General features: G+C 55.6%; 4 protein-coding genes across 4 annotated transcripts; 1 reads left to right on the plus strand and 3 right to left on the minus strand.

Moving 5' to 3' along the window:
* Positions 1-537: 537 nt before the first annotated feature.
* SLS55_002279 (uncharacterized protein) lies at positions 538-1,782 on the minus strand (the record flags this gene model as incomplete). The annotated part of the gene is made up of 1 exon (XM_066773761.1): positions 538-1,782. One exon carries the CDS (start codon positions 1,780-1,782, stop codon positions 538-540), a length of 1,245 nt encoding a protein of 414 aa, XP_066636328.1.
* A 1,066-nt stretch (positions 1,783-2,848) lies between these two features.
* On the plus strand, positions 2,849-3,875 carry SIW14 (tyrosine-protein phosphatase siw14; the record flags this gene model as incomplete). Its single annotated transcript, XM_066773762.1, has 4 exons — positions 2,849-3,047; positions 3,104-3,314; positions 3,371-3,563; positions 3,636-3,875. The coding sequence occupies 4 exons, from the start codon at positions 2,849-2,851 to the stop codon at positions 3,873-3,875; spliced, it is 843 nt and encodes a 280-aa protein (XP_066636329.1).
* A 7,193-nt stretch (positions 3,876-11,068) lies between these two features.
* On the minus strand, positions 11,069-11,811 carry SLS55_002281 (uncharacterized protein; the record flags this gene model as incomplete). The annotated part of the gene is made up of 4 exons (XM_066773763.1): positions 11,069-11,321; positions 11,407-11,487; positions 11,543-11,641; positions 11,699-11,811. The coding sequence occupies 4 exons, from the start codon at positions 11,809-11,811 to the stop codon at positions 11,069-11,071; spliced, it is 546 nt and encodes a 181-aa protein (XP_066636330.1).
* A 3,986-nt stretch (positions 11,812-15,797) lies between these two features.
* SLS55_002282 (uncharacterized protein) lies at positions 15,798-18,697 on the minus strand (the record flags this gene model as incomplete). Its single annotated transcript, XM_066773764.1, has 9 exons — positions 15,798-15,897; positions 15,952-16,121; positions 16,182-16,407; positions 16,461-16,598; positions 16,663-18,145; positions 18,205-18,338; positions 18,403-18,508; positions 18,561-18,599; positions 18,661-18,697. The coding sequence occupies 9 exons, from the start codon at positions 18,695-18,697 to the stop codon at positions 15,798-15,800; spliced, it is 2,433 nt and encodes an 810-aa protein (XP_066636331.1).
* Positions 18,698-19,483: the final 786 nt, after the last annotated feature.

A 19,483-nucleotide genomic window follows, 5' to 3' on the forward strand; every position in this document is an offset into this window, starting at 1 on the left:
CGGCGGCAAAGCCATCAAGCCACCAGAAGGGTCCAAGGCTGGTCCAAGGCTCCTTCGCTTCGTGACCCGGTTTCCTCTCGAGCCGCCTCTTGCTGACATCGCATGCGCTGCAAGCCACGTTTTCCCGGACCCCACTGCCTCCGCTCCTCAGACAGGAAAGGCAGAAAAAGTAAAGTCAGCGTTCTCTGCGAGCTAAGAGATTACTATCGTGGATGGCGCCGCCAATCGCCTTGCCGTAAATTTCCCACGTATTTCCTTTTTCTCTTCGGAGCGATCGGACATTGTAGGAAATCCCGCACGGCACGAGCGAATGCCTTCCTCTGTTCCCAACAGGTTCATTGAAGTCCTCATTAAATTATTTTTCAGATTGTTGAACATGATGCGCCAGTGGTACTCCGAGTCCTCCCATCCCACCTCCCCGGCCTGCCTTCCAATATACCCTTCGTAAGATCGTTACGTCAATGTTTAGTTTTATGTAGCAGATGCATGTGCTGCAACGGGGAAATGATGCAGCGTATGCGAGAATGCAAGTCTCGATCACAACAAGACTTTGGACGCCACGCTCAACAACCACGCAGCATCCTGCCAGCCACCCTCACCCTCACCTTGGCCAGGCTGCGGCAGGTCCTTCCTCTCCTTCGCCGCGCTGCTAGCAGCCTGAATGCGCGCCCGCTCCTCTCGCCGGCGCTGCAGCTCCTCTTCCCGCCGCTTTTTGAATTCCTCGCCCTGAGGCGCCTCCTGCTCCGTGACCTGCTCCTCCTCATCCGTCTCCTCCCCGTCTTCCTCAACGCTGAACAACGACCAGCCGATCAACCTCTCCATCCACCCCCCGAACCCACCTTCCTGCGCGAGCCGGGCGACCTCTTCCTCGTCGCCCAGGCCCTCCTCGTCCGACTCGACGAAGTCCGGCTCGAGCGGGATGCCAGACTGATGCTGGTCGGCAAGGTAGCCGTCCTCGACGCTGTCGCCCGGCGGCTTAGACGTGAGCCCGGTCAAGCCCCGCAGCTCGACCCGGCTCCCGACCCTGCTGCCGCGCCGGCTGTTGAACGCACTGCCCGTGCGGCTGCCACCGCGACTCTTGGGCGTGATTGGACTATATTCGTCGTCGGCGAAGAAGGTGCTGTGACTCCGCGACGGGCGGCCAGAGTTGCCGCCCACAGGGCTGCCGATGCCACCGCCGTCGTCGTCGCCCGAGCCGTCGCCGTCGCCGTCTTGGCGGACGAGCGAGGTGCTGCTCTCGCGGCGGGACAGCCACGATTGGCCCTTGGACTCGCGCGTCTCCGAGGCAATCGCGAGCCCGGCCCGATATAGCCAGTCGGATGGGGTCTCGCGGGTGTGCTGCTGCTTCGGCGTGGTGAGCTTGCGGCCGGTGTTGCTGAGGTTGGCGAGGGAGCCCGGCGGCGCCGTGTGCTTGCGGCGGTGGTGCCGCGGGTAGTAGGCGATGTCGGCGTGCAGGGCGGCATCGCTCTTGGACTTGTTCATGCCGTCAGGGCTCATCGGGCCCGCAAAATAGCCATCGTGCGCGTAGTGGACGTGGCTGGCGTGATGGCGATGGCGCGATGAACTGCGGCTGAGGATGCCCGGCGTGGTTGGTGCCGTTTTGGGCTGGATGTAGGAGCTGTGGGGGCTGCGGGGACGGATGTCGCTGGTAACAGCTTCGTCCTGGAATTGGGAGCTGAGGGGAGCAAGGGAGAGCTGCTGTATGTTGGGATGGGAGCGGCGCGACGAGCGGACGGGCGTGCGCGCGCCTGAACGCGGCTGTTCTGCAGTGGACTGGGCCATGATGGATCTAGATGGGGGATTGGGATGCGGGGACCGCGACGGGCGGCACTGCAGTTTGTACTCGCAGGCGCTGCAAGGTGTTGTGGAGGTCGAACGACCGTCACGATACTTTGCCTAGCGCGGCCGGTTTGAGGCAAGCGGATTGCGGAGATGGCCGGGGACTTTGCGCCGATCGGCTCGCAGCTTGCACGTGAAGAAGTTGGGTCGTGAATCAGGGAACGGCGACCGGCCTTTCTCGGCGCTGGCCTAACGCCGAGTGGCCGCGCTGGCACCGTCATAGCCATCTCCACTCGTTAGCCGCGTCTTGATTTCGCGCGCCGCCAGCTGGCAGGGATTCCGGACAAAAATATTCGACTGTGACGCTGCCGGTGCCATCTAGATGAGGAAAGCCGCGGTGCAGGTCCCTTGACGCCGCCCTCGCTGCCGGCCACAGAGTCGCAGGTGCTGGGCCTGCGGCAGCCGTGGAAGCTCCCGAACGCCTCATCCCACCTAGAGCGCTTCGGATCGGCCAAGGCGGCGCCAGCCAGCCGGGCTCTTTGACCACGCCGCCCGTGGTACGCTTGCCTGCGTCCAGCTCTCACCACCTTTTTTTAACGACAGCCCACCGCACAACCCCGGCTGGCCCACGCCTCCTAGCCCTGTTTCTCTCTTCCCCAGTTGCTCTTCAACCCGCCGGCAGCCTCGCGACCAAGACACCAGACCCACCGAACACCTTCGCCAACACACACACATCATGGCTTCCCTCACCGCGCCCCAGCAAGGCCGCAATTCGCAGCTGAGGTGACCTCAAGGCCGCTTCAAAACGCACACATCACACTTCTGCCCGCCCACCCCGCAGCTTCGCGTCGTCAAATCTCAAATCTCTCTCCGCACGTACCGGTGCACTCAGAGGCAGCAAACCCTCCTTCATCCTCTACGACTTTCAACCCCGAAACGTCGACACCTGACGCGCTTGCCGACAATCCCTCACCCTCACGCGACCTCCACCCCGCGACATCTCATGCCTTTGCGCATCAGCGACAAGGCACCTGAACCACCACGTCTTTGTTTGGCTTCCGGGGCCGAAATGTACAACATAGTTGACGACTCTGCCGCCAAGCCCACTCGCGTGGACACCCTCGTGGACGGCACCGATATGGCGACACCGGCGCTCAGGGGATTGGTTGTACCTGGTCCTAAGGGGTCAGTTTCGCTGCGTTCGCAGGAGGCGAAGGAGAAGAAGGTTGGAATGATCTGCGACGAGGGAACGGTCCAAGCGGGAGCAGGTAACATGCACCGTGCCTCACTGTGGCGGGAACGCCCTCTGACTCCGTGCTATTAGTCACAGCCGTCAGCTCGTCCGTAACGACAGCTAGCTCGACCGCGATGTCTTCGAGACGCTCAAGTTTCGAGGACAAGGCGCCCGCCCGTCTGACGCGCCTCACGCCGCCTGACAATTTCGGCGCCGTCGTCGATGGCAAGATTTTCCGAAGCGCCTACCCCAAGGAGGAGAACTACGGCTATCTGAAGACGTTGAAACTGAAGAGCATACTGTAAGTTCTGAGTATCTCAGACGCAAGAGAGGTTGCCTTGCTGATGCGTCTCTCAGCACTCTCGTCAAGGAAGAATGTCCTGAACCCTACGCCAAATTCATATCTGAGAATGGTATCCGCCATTACCGTGTGCACGTTCCCGCGAACAAGGGTCAAGTCTGCATACCGCCAGAGGTTATGGTGCATGCTCTCATGGTCGTTTTAGACCGGAGCAATTACCCTCTGCTCATCCACTGCAACAAGGGAAAGGTAAGCAAATCACTCTTCGCCATACCGTTTTCGGATGTACCGGAAGTCGAATTCCAGCTAAACAAAAAACAGCATCGCACCGGTTGTGTTGTAGCATGCCTTGGAAAGGTCCTGGGAAGGAGCAAGAAGCAGATCAAAGAGGAGTATCAGACGTACGCGGCAGAAAAGGCCCGCGCTTTCGACGAGCAGTTTGTGGATGGCTTCGACGAACGCTCCGTACTCTGGTTGGCCAGGTTCCAGGGTTGGGTTCCTGACGACGAGCCGCGGTCGCCGCTGCCCACACCCACGCACTCGCCTCGCCAGGCCGCATAGAAGGTCCCACATCACATCACAACACCCTCATTGACCCCGTGTCACGGACCGGATTCTCCACCAGCAGTCACCAGTCAACCGACACCAACCAACAACTCTAACTCACTTGTAATATTGCCATCATCGAGGATCATCCTGGCGTTTATCCAGAAGGAGCGGAAAGGGCGGCTTTTTTCGTTTTATCTCGCATCACATCAGATTTCCACTGTCAAGCCAACACACCTGGCTTCGCCTCCTAAGAAAGGCCACGACTCCCTGTCACATATCGGGCGTCGCACAGCATCGGTTCTTGGATAAGGCCACTTTTCATTTGTTCACGGGGACATGGCGCGGATTTTTGTTTATCGCCCACATCGAGTACCCCCCTTCAGCATTGTTGCTTTTTCCACAGCATCGGAAAGAGCTGGTGGATTACTTTCGCGCATTCTTTCGATTCTTCAATTGTATTATATCACCATTTGTACCAAAAGAGGGGATGGGGAAAGAGGGCATCGGGCGGGACACGAGTCACTTGCATAGAAATGGGCATGGGATAGCAGCCTGTCAGGGTCTTGCATTGGAGCACAAGGGGAAGCGATCAACTACTGGGATTCCTTTTCGACTGTTTTCTGTTCACCACCATCATCAGCCACCGATGCGTCTCACCATTGAGCTAGGAGGGTTCAGAGATAGCAGAGCAGGTGGCCTTTTTTTTTTCCTTTCTCTGCTGCCCCGCTCTTGCCGCGAGGCTTACGGCAGCACAGAGTACATAGGACGCGGATACTTGCATTATCGCCCCCGCTCAAAGTCTACTACTAGATCTTTCCGATACGGAAACAGAGAGGAAAACAAACTCATCTTCTTTTCATCTCGTGCTCCTTGAGGAGAATCTTTATTATCATGCTCGCCTCATTCCACGACATTTGTTGCATCGCATGCAAGGGGGTGGGAAGGGTTCAGATCAAGGTCTTGTTCCAGCCGCGGCACAGTGGTGGAAGAGGCAGGGGTTCCCCAAGGTTCTAGAACGTCTGGGAGGGGGGGAAGGGGGGCGCCCCGGGGCGATCCTCCGTTTTCTGCTCCATCCGCGCGTGTGCGCACGCGACGGCTCGTGCAGCAAATACTCCAAGATGGGGAGGAAAGGAAGGGCGAAGGGGGGGAGAAAGTGGGTCGTGGTAGGCATACAAACGCAAGGCTAACAGGGGAAATGAGTGTAGAAGCGGATTGTCCGACAACATGTTCCTACGTCCAAACGAACGATGATTTCGAGTATTCTTAGCTCCTTGCTGGTTATCTTTGCCGCTCTCGGTCTATAATGGCGTGCTCTACATATCACAGGGCCATCGGTGGAGGGGGAAAGAGGACGAGTATTGTCTCCATTATTGTTCTAACGGTCGAGGTGTGCAGTGTAGCACATTGAGGAACGCAATAACGATCAAAGCAGGGGTGCGGTATATCGATCGGCGAAATAAACCACTACACACAAAACCAAGGCGAGAAGGCCAGACGCAGCCCCCAGACAGGGGGCGCATAACGTGCGTGTGGAGCGGGAAGCGAAAAAAAAAAAAAAAAAGGAGATGGGAGCGGCGGTGATGCGCAACGGACGAACTGTTCCACCCAAACGTTTTTTTTTCCCTTCCCTTGAAGATTCTCCGCGGAGGGGAGGGGGCTGGTCGGATAGTAGTCGGTAGCCACTAATGCAGGTCATTCTGAACGTGGTAAGGAACAGGTGCGGGGGGTGGCTTCTAGTGCATGCAAGATACTCCAGACCGGAGATTTTAATGCTGGTGGAATGTCTCTTGCTTGGCCTTGTTCGTTCCTTGGAGAAGGTTGAAAGAGAATGACGACGTGGGAGGGAAGGTAGTCCGGGACGAGGAGGGGCGGGGGAGCAACGATGGTGCAGAGCTGGGAGGCCCTACAGATTATTGGTAGTCTACAGTAGCGGGCTCCCGACCTTGGCGGGGAACGGGACGTTTTGGTTCTTCTTTATCCTTCGCCCGAAGCGGTCTAGAGCTGGCTGCCATGCTATCATCTTCCGGAGGGACGGTCTGGATTGCTGGCCTTAGGCGGAACCATCTGTGCTGCGTCGGCTGCGAACGGAGCTTTCCTGGCGATATGCATGCTCTCAAGTGCCGCAGCAGCAGCACGTTGTGGCCTTGCTTTCTGCAGCAAGCCGCCGCGAAACATGGCGGCGCTTGAGTGGCGTTTTGGCCAGACGATTGATTGGATTGCGTGGTGCGCGCCAGCCGCTGATGACGAGGGGAATTGGTAGATCCACGTTCATTCCTTCGGCGGGGTTGTTAGTGCACTGCTTCGGGCGCCTCCGAGCAGTTTGGCGCCTCCGTCAGATCTCTCGGAGAATGACTGCTGGGTGGCTGCGCGATGGCTGTGCATCATCATGGGGGGTGGTTGGCTGGCATGCAGGCAAACACGTTCCACGCCCTGCATCACCCTCACGCAAGGCCTCCGGCAGCCGCGGAATATGTCTGCCTTCTTGTATGTACCTTCGGCCGAAGTTGGGAGTGGCTGACTACCTCCACCTCCGTCTCGATGGCCGACGTCGGCTTGCTGCAGCGCGCGATGCACTACTCGAGGACCTGACCAGCGGTATAGAGCAGCCCTTTACCACATTGGCCAATTTCTCTGCGTGCCGTCCACGCCTCGTGTGCCGTCCCTTTACTCGGCTTTCGTAACCGTACGCCCGTGACTCGCACACGCGTCGATCGAACCACGCGCTCGCTCGTGGCCGTGACGGAACCATGATCGGCAGATGGAGCCATTGCACTTCACGATTGGCGCGCGGGCTGGCCGGCCGAGGAATCATTGAGGAGCAAGGAAAAGTCAGTTCATCCAGCCACGCAACCCAGACCGAATCCGTTTCTCTTCGCATGATCCCAACCCGTTTGAGCAACTGAGATGTTGTGGCCGCTATCATACTCCGGCCGGCAATGACTTTCTACCCTGCTCATCCCTCCCTGGAGGGACGGGAAGTCTGTATGACAAGCGGACGCGGCCTAGGATTTCCCAACTGCCATACCGTGTCTTAGCGGCCGCACTATTTGCGCTATTGCTCGCGTGAAACACCATGAGGCAGACTTCGTGCGAGTCTATCGGTCCGGGTTCATAAGCATCTTCCTCTAGAGCTCGACAAATTGCCTTTGTGGCTGGCGGGCGTTGGGGGTGCCTAAGCAGTGCGCTCACTTCACTTCGTAGGGGGCTGTCTCGAGGGCGTGCGGCTTGGCGCCCGTGGCTGTTTCGCATCTTTCAGCTTATGGCAGAAGTGGGGATGTAGAGTAGGGATGGTAAGAGCTCGTTTGTTTGGAGGCCAAATGATGAACACAGGTGAGCATGGTTGGGATGCTGCGTAATTGGTTTTGGAGCTAATTGGATATTGGATGCCTGCCCCCACTTACGAGTCACATAGTGGCAGATAGCCCATTGAAGAACATACATCGATGAATGTCATCTTAATTCATGACTATGTTTATGGCACAATGTCTGTCAAGCTCGGTGATGTTCCTATCTCTTTTTATCTCCCAGTCTCTTGAATAAGGGAAGGTACACGTACCTCTTTCTATGTGCTCCTCCACCGCATCTTAAGTTAATACCCTTGTCTTAGCCAATGACTTCGCTATCAAATCGTCTGTCCACCTACCAAGACTGGGCCAGCAATATTTCGATAGAGCTTACCTTCAACTCTCACATACTCCTTTCCCCTGGCGAGATCACCAAAAGCACCATCGTTTGGCCATCGTTGACTACCCATCTCCAAATAATTCAGATGAGGTTAGATACAGGATATTCAGCGTGCACGCAAGTAGCCCAAATCTGTAGCAGATCATTTGTAACTTCGAACTTCTACACGTGAATCTTCCATAGATACTATCAAATTGGGTTACCTGGGCGAGGTGAGTGCGTAAGGATGGGGCTGTCATGTCTGTAGCATATGTGGATCACCTGTCATGGTTTCTTGGCTTCACCTTTGGCAACTCAGTTTTCCAATCTTCGCGTTCGAAACCCGTAGTTAGCTTCTGTCGCTTCTGACTATTGTTGCTTCACAAATTCACCGTGATGTAAGTTGGTGCCATCAACCGACCATCCCGCAAGGCAGACCAGCAGATTCATCTACAAAAACAAACATCTCTCTTCGTCTCTTGGACCCGCCACTGATACGCTGGACTCGTCTCCAACATCGCCATACTCAACACTTTCCCATACCTTCCTGTGCTTTTTCTGCCTTTAAATACCCTCGAATCCCCCCCAGTACAGCATACATAAATCGCCGGAGTCAAACACTTGTAAAGTGAGTATGCTTTTTGCCCTGATGCGGCTCGTCATCACTTAAGCTCCATGCTGAGTCGAGTCATCTTGCGCTCCATGCTGCACAGCAGCGTTTTTGCTCTACGTGCGCGTTCAGATGCCCAATGAAGCGGTTATGTGTATTTGACTCGAGATTCGGGAATGTGGTAACGGGAGTGGACTGTCGGCAGAAAGTGGAAGGCGGTGCACAACTCGTATAACATCGTATCGAAGCGGCATGTCCGCTGTCCACTGGTGCCAGAAGGCTATAGCTTGACGAATAGTAAAGTAGGAGCAGGCCTGGCCACTCCTCCATACTCGGCCCCCAGAACGGGCGCGAGTAAGCCGCACTATCCAATCTTGCTCTTCGCCAGTGAGGGCTTCACTAATGGCTTCCAGTCCAAAATGAGACAACAAGGACATGCATTTAGAGGACTCTTCGCCAGATCACGCTCATGAAGGATACTGTGCAGTTTCTCGATGTAGATGGCATAGCACCCAGTCACTGGAGCTCCGTTGCTTTCATTCAATCATTCTGCAGCCGATCCACTTGATAAATTACACATTCCACATGACGTTGCTTACGCCCTCAGCCAGTTTACAAGATGATTAGGAACTGAGACGCGACGTTGAAGTCATTCATCGAAGCGAAGAGCCACTGAGGCGTTCGGTGTCTATAGTTGGCCGGGCTCAACCTTTTATATTATCACCAAACAGAAATGGAATGAGAGAGACATACAAAAGAGCTTCATCAACTTTATAAGTACTTTCGAATATTTCCATCTGTCCACATCCACACGTCAAGAAATCCATGACTGCATCAACAAGGGAATAGCGCGTATGTAAATACGGTGAGGGCCAAGACATTTCAGTCTTAAGATAAAACGTGGCTTTTTAGTATAAAAAAAATCAACAGTCAGTGTATTCGGCTTGAGTGCTTGATTATGCTCCAGCATCAATCTTCCAGGATGCAACACATGTAAGCATGCAAACGTCGCATTTCACCAAAAGAAGCAAAGGCCCCCGTAGATGGATGGTTGGCCGCTTCAACCACCTTTGTTTTTCTTTTCTCCATCAATGTATTATCAGTAAGTCTCTTCGCACCTGCTCTTAACTCTACGGGTAATATCGCGGCCATAATCAACTTACTCCGCCCATCTTTTAAGGCTCTAAAATTGCGGCGGCGAATGACTAACGCTTGCCCGTGCTTCCTCCGGCTACATGATAAAATCCTGGCTATGGAATATCGAATTGACATTGTTGTAAACTGCTGGAGAGAAATGTATTCTTTCCCAAATCACAATAAACCAACGACTAGCTTCATTTTCACAGAATGGTGGTCTCCGCCATTTCTTTTAATCAGGTACCTCACCTCAACGCTCAACCGGACAACGCAAAACGTACATCTGTTATGGAGCGAGAAAACCAAAAACCCCACAGTAATGTGAGCCAATGTCTCCACTAACTATTCACTCACTTGTTCGAAAGACCATTGGCACTTCAGGCTAACAATATAGTTGACCGGCGTTAAGTACTCGATACCTTTAGAAAGGACAAGATGGGTGATAAATGCACCCACGTAAATCTCTTGTGCCACCCCGTCTCCGAGCTTAGTTTAGTTTCCCAGGTTGATCTGCGCGGGTGACCATTGGTCCAGTCATGGCCTTTAAGTGATCGGACCCTCAAACCATTTCGCGATCTGCAGATTGATCTTCCGGGGAAAACAACCCCCACACTACGACGATCAGTCAAGACCCTGACTGACCCAGGCCAACAAGCCCGACGAGATACGCATGCAAACTACATCTCAGCTCACCCCAACCAGCCAGAGACAACCCCATACGTGGAACGAGATGCAAGATCCCGCTTCCAGAAACCCTTTCTACCCCCGAAGTTCCACAGAAGCAGACCTTCACTTCGAGAGTACAAGAAAACGCATGCGACGTCGACTCAAGGCCCACCATATTGGATACTGGATGGGGTGGAAGAGCGAACGCTGATCCACTTACAATCCACTCCCCGCCCGACCCGACGTTCCACACGAAAAGCCTAAATCCCAAACAGCACCCGCCCGATCCGACCCCATCCGAGCAGCATGACTCGGCCCCCCCGATCCCGACTGTGCCACGCAAGAAAGAGAAAGGAGCGAGCGATATATGTGGGTCCCGATTTCCGGTAAACTCGGTAGAGGAAGAACGGAAGAACCGCGCTCTTGGGCCTCGCAGCCCCCCCAGCTTCTTCTTTCTTATTCTCCGGGACCGTCGGATCACATGTGGGGAACTTTAATTGGCTAATAATGTATTCTGGAAACATATGGAAAGATGCAACGCTGTACTCTCTTGATATGACCGAGTAAAAATAATGGGGGAAGGGGCAGCAGCTTTTCATCTTGGCGAAAGATAAGGCGGATGGCGATTGAGAAAACAAGGTTTCGGTTCATGAGCATGTTTTTTCTATATTGCTATGGCAACGAAGCGTTCCACGGGACAAGAACATTGTGATCAATACACTATTACTGAGTGGAAGGATCTTCAGATATCATGCAGCAACGGCATTTCAGTGATACAGCAAACGGCGTTTCAGTGATATTAGCTACTATAGTTTCCCCTTGACAGCAAGAAAATAGGGACACCCCCAGTGCAGCGTCTCACAAATGCGTCGAGCACGAAGCCCTTTTCCATTCCCCCACACCCCCAATAAATCAGGCAAATATACAGGCTAGAAGCAGCAGACCCAATCTTGACCAAGCATTATGCATTACAACCCTCCACGGCACCAGTAGAAAACGATTTCTCGTCACCCTATTTTGCATCCCCCGCCACTCAACGATGGACCAACACTGGAGAGAAACTAGATAATGAAATCTTTCCGCTCCGGAAAATGCCATGACATGCACCCCAACATCCCCATTATGCTTTTTACAGCATGGCGGCGATGCCGAGGGCCAGGCCGAGGGCACCGCCGGCGGGGACGTGCATGGGGGCGGCGGCGCCCGTCGACGAGGAGCTCGACGACGAGGCGGTGCTGGTCTCGCCCGAGAAGGAGTCGAAGTCGCCGCTCGAGGTGGAGGAGCCCGAGGCCGAAGCCGAGCTGGAGCTGCCCGTGGCAGAGCTGGAGCCGCTGGACGAGGACGTGGCCGTGGCGGAGCCCGACGACTTGGAGGAGGAGGAGCTGTTGCTGTTTGCGGGAGAAAATGTCACATGTTAGCGGGGGAGGGCTTTTGTGGGGATTGTGATGAGGGAGGGGAGCAACTTACGCCTTGGCCGCGGCGCAGAACTGCGTCACCTGGTTCTGGACGGACGACCTGGTGGGGTCGTTGGGGCAGTTGTTGTAGCAGCTGAGACTGTGTTAGCTTCCAATGGCTTCAATGGCTCTGCAGGTGGTGTACTCACGTCGCGAGATCAGTGTAGGCGGAGCACAGGCAACTCCAATCGTTACCGCCGCAGGCCTCGGTACGGGGCTTGATGCCGGCAACGCATGCGTCGACGATGCTGCAGGAGCAAGGCAATTAGTGAATGGGCATGCGTTGAGGTACGGGGATAACTTACTTGGAGGCATCGCAGTCCGAGGACGAGGAGGAGGAGGCGGCAGACACGGTGGAGGTCTGCGCGGCGGCGAAGCCGGCAGAGGCGAGGACAGCGACAGCGACAGTGAAACGCATTGTGGCAGATGGAGTTGGAGAGGTGTTGGAAGAGGAGAGAACGGGACCGTGGAATGAGTTATATGGTGTTTGTTGTTTGTTGAGGCGGAATGTTCTCTTGGCGAGCAAAGAGAGGTCAATTGGGGCCCAGAGCGAGTGGATGGGCTTGTTCTCTTTTGGGAGTCGGGTTGGGAACGGAAGCAGCGGACAGGTTGGGCGAGGAAGCAGCGCTGGGGAGGGCGCGACTAAATGCAGGCCGTGACAGCAGCTAGGGGCCCGCGCCAGCACCGGGAGCAGCACCTAGCATCACATGGAGCCCGCTCGTGTCTGGTATCCGTGCATATGCCGCAGCCTCTTGGTTGAGTGTATCGGCCAATCTTTGCGCGGGCTAGCCGCATGGGGCGCTGTATAAAGCAGCCGTCCCTGCAGCACGGTGGATATTCTTAGCCACATACGAGACCACCTCTCCACACACGGCCTGCACGGCGCGCCGCCGCCGGCCGCTGGTGGCAACCGCCATCGTGTTCGCGTCACACCAGCAGAGCCCAGCTGGCTAGCTGGCTAGCTGTAGCTGCTGGCCGAGCGCGGTGCAAACAGCGATGGAAACAGAGTGAAGGGGCACTTGCCTTCCCGTTGCTAGTGCCGCGGCCTTGCTCGCAGCTGCGCTCCGATGCCTCTTTTTCTCAAACACTCACACTTCCGCCCCGGTCCGCGCTAGCCTGCGCCCGCATCCATGTCCTCGCATCCCACCCAGCCGTCCCCCAGGCAGCGAAGAGCCGCACCTCCACCGCCGGATGCCATGCTGTCAGCCGCCCTCGTCCATTGGGCCATGCCGCTGGGAATAGGCCGCCAATGATAGCGCGCCAGCCTGGTCCATAGCATCGCTATTGGCGGAGCAGCGCGCCTCAACTGGGAAGACCACAAGACATCGGACGAGCGAGTCGGTATCCTTCCCCATCGATCGACGGCGGAGCAAAGCTACGCGAGCCCCAGGTCATGCGATCGCCGCTTCTGCTCACCGCGACAAGCACAAGAAAGTGCAGCAGGAATGGTCCCGGCTCGGCATCAGACGACGCTGTTGGTCGTCGAGGATTGATGGCTGCGCTGCGGCCACAATGCGCCCCTTTGCCCGTCCTTCACCCGCAAGACCCGCATCGCTGCCCGCGACCCGCTATGCGCCTCCGTTCCCCTCTCGCCCCATCCTCCGGTCGGCTCTTCCTGCAATCATGCCCTCACCAACCCCCAACCCTCAGCAGCGCTGGCCAGCAATCCTCACATCAGGAAAGGGCGCCATCGACGAACCCTGATCCACCTGGCCCAAACAATGCCCCGTAGAATCCCCATAGAACAGCGCGGAACGTTCCCGTGATAAGCTAGCTTGCCTGCGCCCTCCGCATCTGCCCTCCATCTCCTTGTCTCCCAACCATCCCATTTTTACCCATGTTCTCCGACTCGGTTGGAGCGAAGCCGTCCTTCCGCGGAATGCTTTGATCAGTGGTGATCGACAATGCTCTCTCCGGCGTTGCAAGCTGCCCGCAGTGTGACAGCTATGTCGTACATTTCAGCCACCTCCCGTGGCGTGCATAAATGCTTATGCCGTACGCAAACAACCATTCCGCTTTGGGATCGTCTTGCGCCGCATCGCTGGGGTAAACTTTCTGTCGCGCGCGCTGGCCGCCCCCGCCGCTTGTCGTGGTGATGGTGATGGCGGTGGTGACGATGGCACGCATTCCGCATTGGCCACGTCTTCGGTGGAGATTTGCCCCCCCTGCACAATCTATTCAGGACCTCGGCGGCGCCGCATTCCGTCTAACCTGAGCCAGCGTGATGAAATCCACACTCGGGTCTTGACGCAATCTATCACAAACGCGCGCTAGCGCATGAAGTAATAGACATTACGATGCTTGGTCGTCGGCATACCGACCGGGAAATGCCCGTACAATGTTCGCCTCACGGTCCGTCCCGTGATATCAGGTCCACTATCTATTGTGTGAGGCCTCCTACATCATTGTCGAAGCGAAGAATGGCCAAGTTAGCCAATCCTGACCTATAACGTCCACCAATATTATCAGCTCGTATAATCGTTTAGATCTCTATAGCTACGGCATTTTACAGCAATCAGAAAAGCCAAATTTAGCCCGGCTTTCGCCGTTATCGTCGGCCAGATACTATAGCCTCTATTTTATATCACGCAATGCCCCCCACCTCGTTCATCGTCAGGCGTCCTCCGAATACGTCAAGAACGGTGTGCAGCGATATTAATAGACACCCCGAAAAGCTTGTTGTCAACCGAGCTGCTAGCAGAGTAAACTTATCTCACAACCCTAAAATATCATCTCATATATCGAATATGGTATTGTTACGAGCTGTTTCTACTGGAAGCCCTTTCGCGGCCTCTTCCCAATGTTCCCATCGTTCTCCTGTATGCAGTCATCTACGTCGCTTCAACGTTGTGGTCAGCGACAATCCTTTTTCACCTCGCCAAGCCCATACTGTCCACGGAATCCATCAAAGTGTAAGGGAAGCAAAGTGGGAGGAAAAGAGCAACCAACACCGCTCAAAGGCATAAGATGACAACCAAAGTTGGCATCGCAAAGCGCAAATGCCGCACGAAACAAGAAGCAGAGCGGTGGCGAAGCATCAAGTAGCCAGATTCAAGCACTCGAACAACTAGCATGATTGATACTGTACCCCAAAAGTAAACGCCCCTCCCACTACCAGCCGTTCCAAACACAAAGCTACACACATATAAAAGAAGAAGAAAAAAGAGATCAAACATCCCCCTCACCCGTACATCAATGCTTTCCACTTCTTCCCACGTTCTGGTGCATGTCCCCCCCCCCCCCCCCCCCCCCCCCCCCCTACCATGGTCGCGTCTATCTTCCCGTTCGGCTTTACCGTCAATCATCGACCGATCCCTCTTTCAACACCGCCCTTATTTTGCTGTTTCCTTTTCTCTCTCTCTCTCTCAACTGCCATCCCTTCTGTTATGCCCGTTGCGTTCCACGCCACTCACGAAGAAATCACTCATTCGTAACCCACAGTCGTCTCTGCTCTTGACCCTGATGCATAGCAAAGAAAGAAGAGAAAGGGAGAGAGGGGCGGAGAGGGAGTAGAAGCATCCACACCCCACCGACCTCAACATGAATACAGACGAGCAAATAAGCAAACAAATGAGGGGAGTATAAATACTGTAAAAGAGCAGCGAAGGTAAGAAATGCAAGAAGTGCAAAGAAAGCGACACATAAACAACAATCAAATCCCAAGGAACAGAGGGGGAAGGGGAAGGAAAAGGAAGGTGAGGCGCCTCCCATAATCATTGCGAGGGAACTAAAGTGAAAAAAAAAAGAGCCAATGTCTAAAAAAAAAAGAAGCGATCGATATCCTCTCTCGTTCCCGACTGAAACCCACACCCATGGAGAGCCGGTAACGATGTATTACAAAAGAGGTGTCTTGTCCCTCAAGACGCAGCCCGCAGCCCAAAAACAATAAAAAAAAAGTGATGATTTTTCCCTTCCCTTTCCCTTACTCTCTGGCATCTCCTTCCCTCCTGGTTCCCTTGAAGCTTCGAATTTCCTTCCTCGTCCGCATGTCGAGCCTCACCACCTCATTCGTCCCCCACTCGCATCAGCTAATGAAGAGGGTCCAGCCTCTCTCTTCTTTACCCATCTCTCCCCGAGACGATGCAGCGCACCTCGCTTTTGTCATCTTATCGATCTGTTCCCATGCCGGTCATCGTGCGAGCGCTGTCAAAATAACAATTCGGATATTCCTCACTCCCCTGTTTGCGCCTGGGCCTGTACACGATAAAAAAGCGTTCTTTCCTTTTTATACAAAAAGATCGCAAGATGAGGGTCTGATGGGCGGGCGGGCGGACGGGCGGGCGGGCAAACAATGTTGAATGTGTGAGTTGAAGAAATGTCCGGATGACGGCAAAAAAGCAGGGTATACGCCAATCTCGAGTTTCCTCCGCGACAATTCTTCAAGTCTCGAGAACGCTTGAACGCTTACTCCTGTCCGAAACCGACCGTCTCCTCAACGGCAATCGTAAGCTTCTGGTTGAGCGCCTCGTACGTCTTGTAAGGCGGGAGATCGAGACGGTTGAAACTAAACATCGTCGTTAGCAAATCACGGAAAGCCATATCAAAGATTACCACCCACCATGTGTGCGACTTGGGCAATTGTGTCATCTCGCCCGCCTTCTCAATCGTGAATCTTCTTGGACCATCGCTGCCTTGGAGATCCTTGAAACCGTTCACGGGAATACGAGAAGTACCAGTAGCGAACTGGAGCAGACGCGACTTCTGCTCAGCGTCCCAGCTCCGGATGCACTGTGATTGACGTTAGCTTTATGCTCAAGCATTTCCGAGCAGCAGGATTCGATTTCTTACCTTCCAGAAGTTCTGGATGACCTCGTCGCTCTCGGTGTAGCCACGGTAATCGGTGTGTTTCTTCCAGTCTTCCACATCGATATCTGCAATACCTCCAATGAGCAGCTCCAGCTCACGCTCATCGAAGACTGTAATCAGATCCGCCGGGATCAGCTCGTGGAAACCGGTGATGAAGGCATTGAACTGCTCCTCCACGCGCTTCTGAATACGCCATTCCGTGATGAGTCTAGTCGAGTCAGCTCATGGTTCGACACTCCTTGCAGCGATTCTACTACTTACTCAACGTATTCTCGCTTATTCTCGTTGGTCACCTCGATATCTCTTCCGCCAGGCTTCAGATCAATGGTCACCGTCTCACCAAACCGCTCGTCATCGGTAGAGAAAGTGAGGTCGAGCACATCGTTAATGTCGTTGTCCCTATCAATTCTGTTAGTGACGCGGCCCCTTAAATTTTTTTTTTAGGGAGTGCTCGATTACTCACATTGTCCATTGAAGGTTCCTGTGGAAATCAGCGTCCACACCCTCCATGTCCTGGAGAGTGATCTTCTTCTTCAAGATCATCTTGTAGAAAGCACTGATGAAGAATGCGTCCAGGAACCGGCGGTGGAAAATGGCCAACCCCACAACACGACCAATGAACTTGAAATAGTTCAAGTGCTCCGGGTTAATTCCAGAGTGCGGGTTAATCTGGAGGGTGTAGTTGTCGTGTGCGGAGTACTCGAACAAGCAGTAGAACGGGTTAAACATCTCGTGGGATAACAAGAAGAAGAATTCTCTGGACAGACCACCGTAATCCAGACCATCTTCACCGTCGAACTTAATCATGAGACGCTTCTTTAAGTCACCAGCGCTCTGCCTCATAACCTCGTGGTAAGAATCCTCGAAGATGTGACTTCTGCGGACCTTGACGTGACACTGGCCAGACACAATCCGGAGCGCAGGCTGCGAGCGGAAGTAGATCAACTTCCTCCTGAAGTCACGCTTGTACTGTGGCACATTCTGGTCCAGAGAAGACGGTAATCTGGGGTCGTCCCAGGTGGTCGTCTTGGTGTTGTGATCAACAAAGTAGACGCGGGCAGTGTTGGTCAGGCGCATTTCCCATCCGCTAGGCAACGGTCCCAACTGCGATACAGGCTGCTGCTGAATGGTGCCATTTTGCGCATTTTGGCCGTACATGCGGATGTACTGTTGGCGACGGGGATCGACCCAGGTAGTGGTCCGGGTGTTGTGGTCAACGAAATACGCTCGTCCCTCGGGCGTATGCCTCATTTCCCATCCTGAAGGCAGTTCGCCGGTTCCAGCTGTGGTAGCCCCTGTGGCCATCATGGAAACTGCGCTTGCAGATGGAGTAGTGGATCCAGGCGAGGGCTGACGTTCTGACAGTGTAGGAGAGTTGGCACCGGTCCGGTCCTCTGGAAGCATACGGTTCTGGTGCCTCGTCCGCTCCTGCTGCGTCTGCGCCTCCAGCTGGGTCCTCTGTTGTGCTTCGTTGACGTTTGAGGCTGGTCGAATCCATGTCGTCTGCCTCGTATTGTGATCAACGTAGTACGTGCGTCCCAGATGGTCCTCCCGGCGCTCCCAGCCAGCAGGTAGGCGGCCCTGAGCATCTTCAAACGCACTGTATCCCGCGTTCCTTTGTGCGTTGGTCGCACCGGTTCCGTTAGGCGGACCTCCGGGCGGGGCAGGCTGATTCGGACGGCCTGCAGCCGCAGCAGCAGAAGCCCCGGGGCGGCTTCCGGGAAACATATCGGGATGCAAAGAATTCGACGGGCCAGCACTGAGAGGGGTGGTGGGGTTGTTCGACGCGGGCAGACCGTTGACGGACGAATGCGCGGAAACGGAGGAAGGGCGGGGTCCACTAGGCTGGTTGATGGGCTGCGACAAGTTGGTCGATAAATTTAGAATCAGCTTGCCGTGCACGACCATATTGTCGTTTGACTTCTTGAGGTCGCGTGTCAACATCTCTGCGGTAGCATTCGTTAGAACTGAAACCGGAGTGGCATGGGCCACCAGTCTAGCTTACCGTCGCCGCCGGCATCCAGGTCTATGGCGGTGCCGATGCGCACATTGATGACGCCCAGGAAACCCTGGTCCTTCTTCTTGAACTTCTTCTGGTCGAATATCTGGACGGCGAGAATGCTATCTTCGGTTGCTCTCCTGCGCCGTGTCAGCGATGGCCACTGGAGCCCGAGTGCGGGCAGCCCAGGGCACGCATGCTTACATGTCGAAACTCTCGTTCCAGTACGGGTTCAGCGTCTTCTTTATGACGCTGGTGGTCCGCGTCTGCTCGCCATTTATGGTTGCCACCGCGAAGGGATCGGGGAACCCTGAGGAGTGGTCAATATCCGGGCGCTGAGCAGCGGGCAGAGGGCGGCTTACTGAAGACATCGCGTTTGTACAGGCCATCGGCGGCGATGACTGCGGGACAGGTCAGCTCGGCGGCGGGCTGGAGCTATGGCATGCTGCGGGGTGGACTCACTGGTAACGCGCAGGTTGGGCTGGGCGGGCTGCTCCATGGCGCGCTCTTGGGGGCTCCGCTGTGGTGCCGCGAGCGTTGTTTTACGTAGGAAGGGAAGTGTCGTCAGAGGGCTCAGGGAGCTGGCTTGGGGCGCGCCGCAGCGGTTATGTCAGCGCGTGTTGAGCGCAGGACGGTGTCAAGGATGGCCGGGGGCTGTGCAGCTCTCGACGGCGGCGGAAGGGCCAGGCGTCGGCCCGCGGGCGCTGTGGCAGCACCGTTCAGCAGAGGAGGATCGGACGGGCGTACGTTGGCGGGTTGCGTGGCCAGGACGGCGGCGAGGAGCGAACGGGGGTTGTTGCGTGGGTGGGAGGCGCGGTGCAATTCTATCTTTGAGGTGTCGAGTCTGTCCGCCGGCAGCACTGGGTCTTTGCTTTGGGCGGCGGGGCGCGCTTACAAGCGCAAGGATCCCTACGACTAATGCGATCAATCCGGTCGGCGGGCCTGCACGAGCGACGGGAGCGAGCGAGAGCGGCGCACCACAACGGACAGGCACGATGGGCGACGATGGACAGTGAGCGATCGCAGCGGTGCAGGGGACATGCTGTCAATCACCCCGTCGCCTCTCCGCCCTCGCCTGACCGGGGCTCTCCTCCACAGCCCTCGACACTGACGCCTCCTCCAGGCTGTGCGCATGATGTAATCCGCCTCAGGCCCAGCCGCCTGCCCACGACGCGCCCGCCGCCAACGCCAGGCCCGTTGCTCGTGCGCCGGCCGCGAGCAATTGGAGCGCTGCCCGTTGTGCCCTTTGCTGTGCCGCCGCCCGCAGCGCCCTATTCGCGCACTG

The sequence above is a fragment of the Diplodia seriata genome (genome assembly GCF_021436955.1).
Source record: "Diplodia seriata strain FDS-637 chromosome Unknown scaffold_2, whole genome shotgun sequence".
Lineage (NCBI taxonomy): Eukaryota > Fungi > Ascomycota > Dothideomycetes > Botryosphaeriales > Botryosphaeriaceae > Diplodia > Diplodia seriata.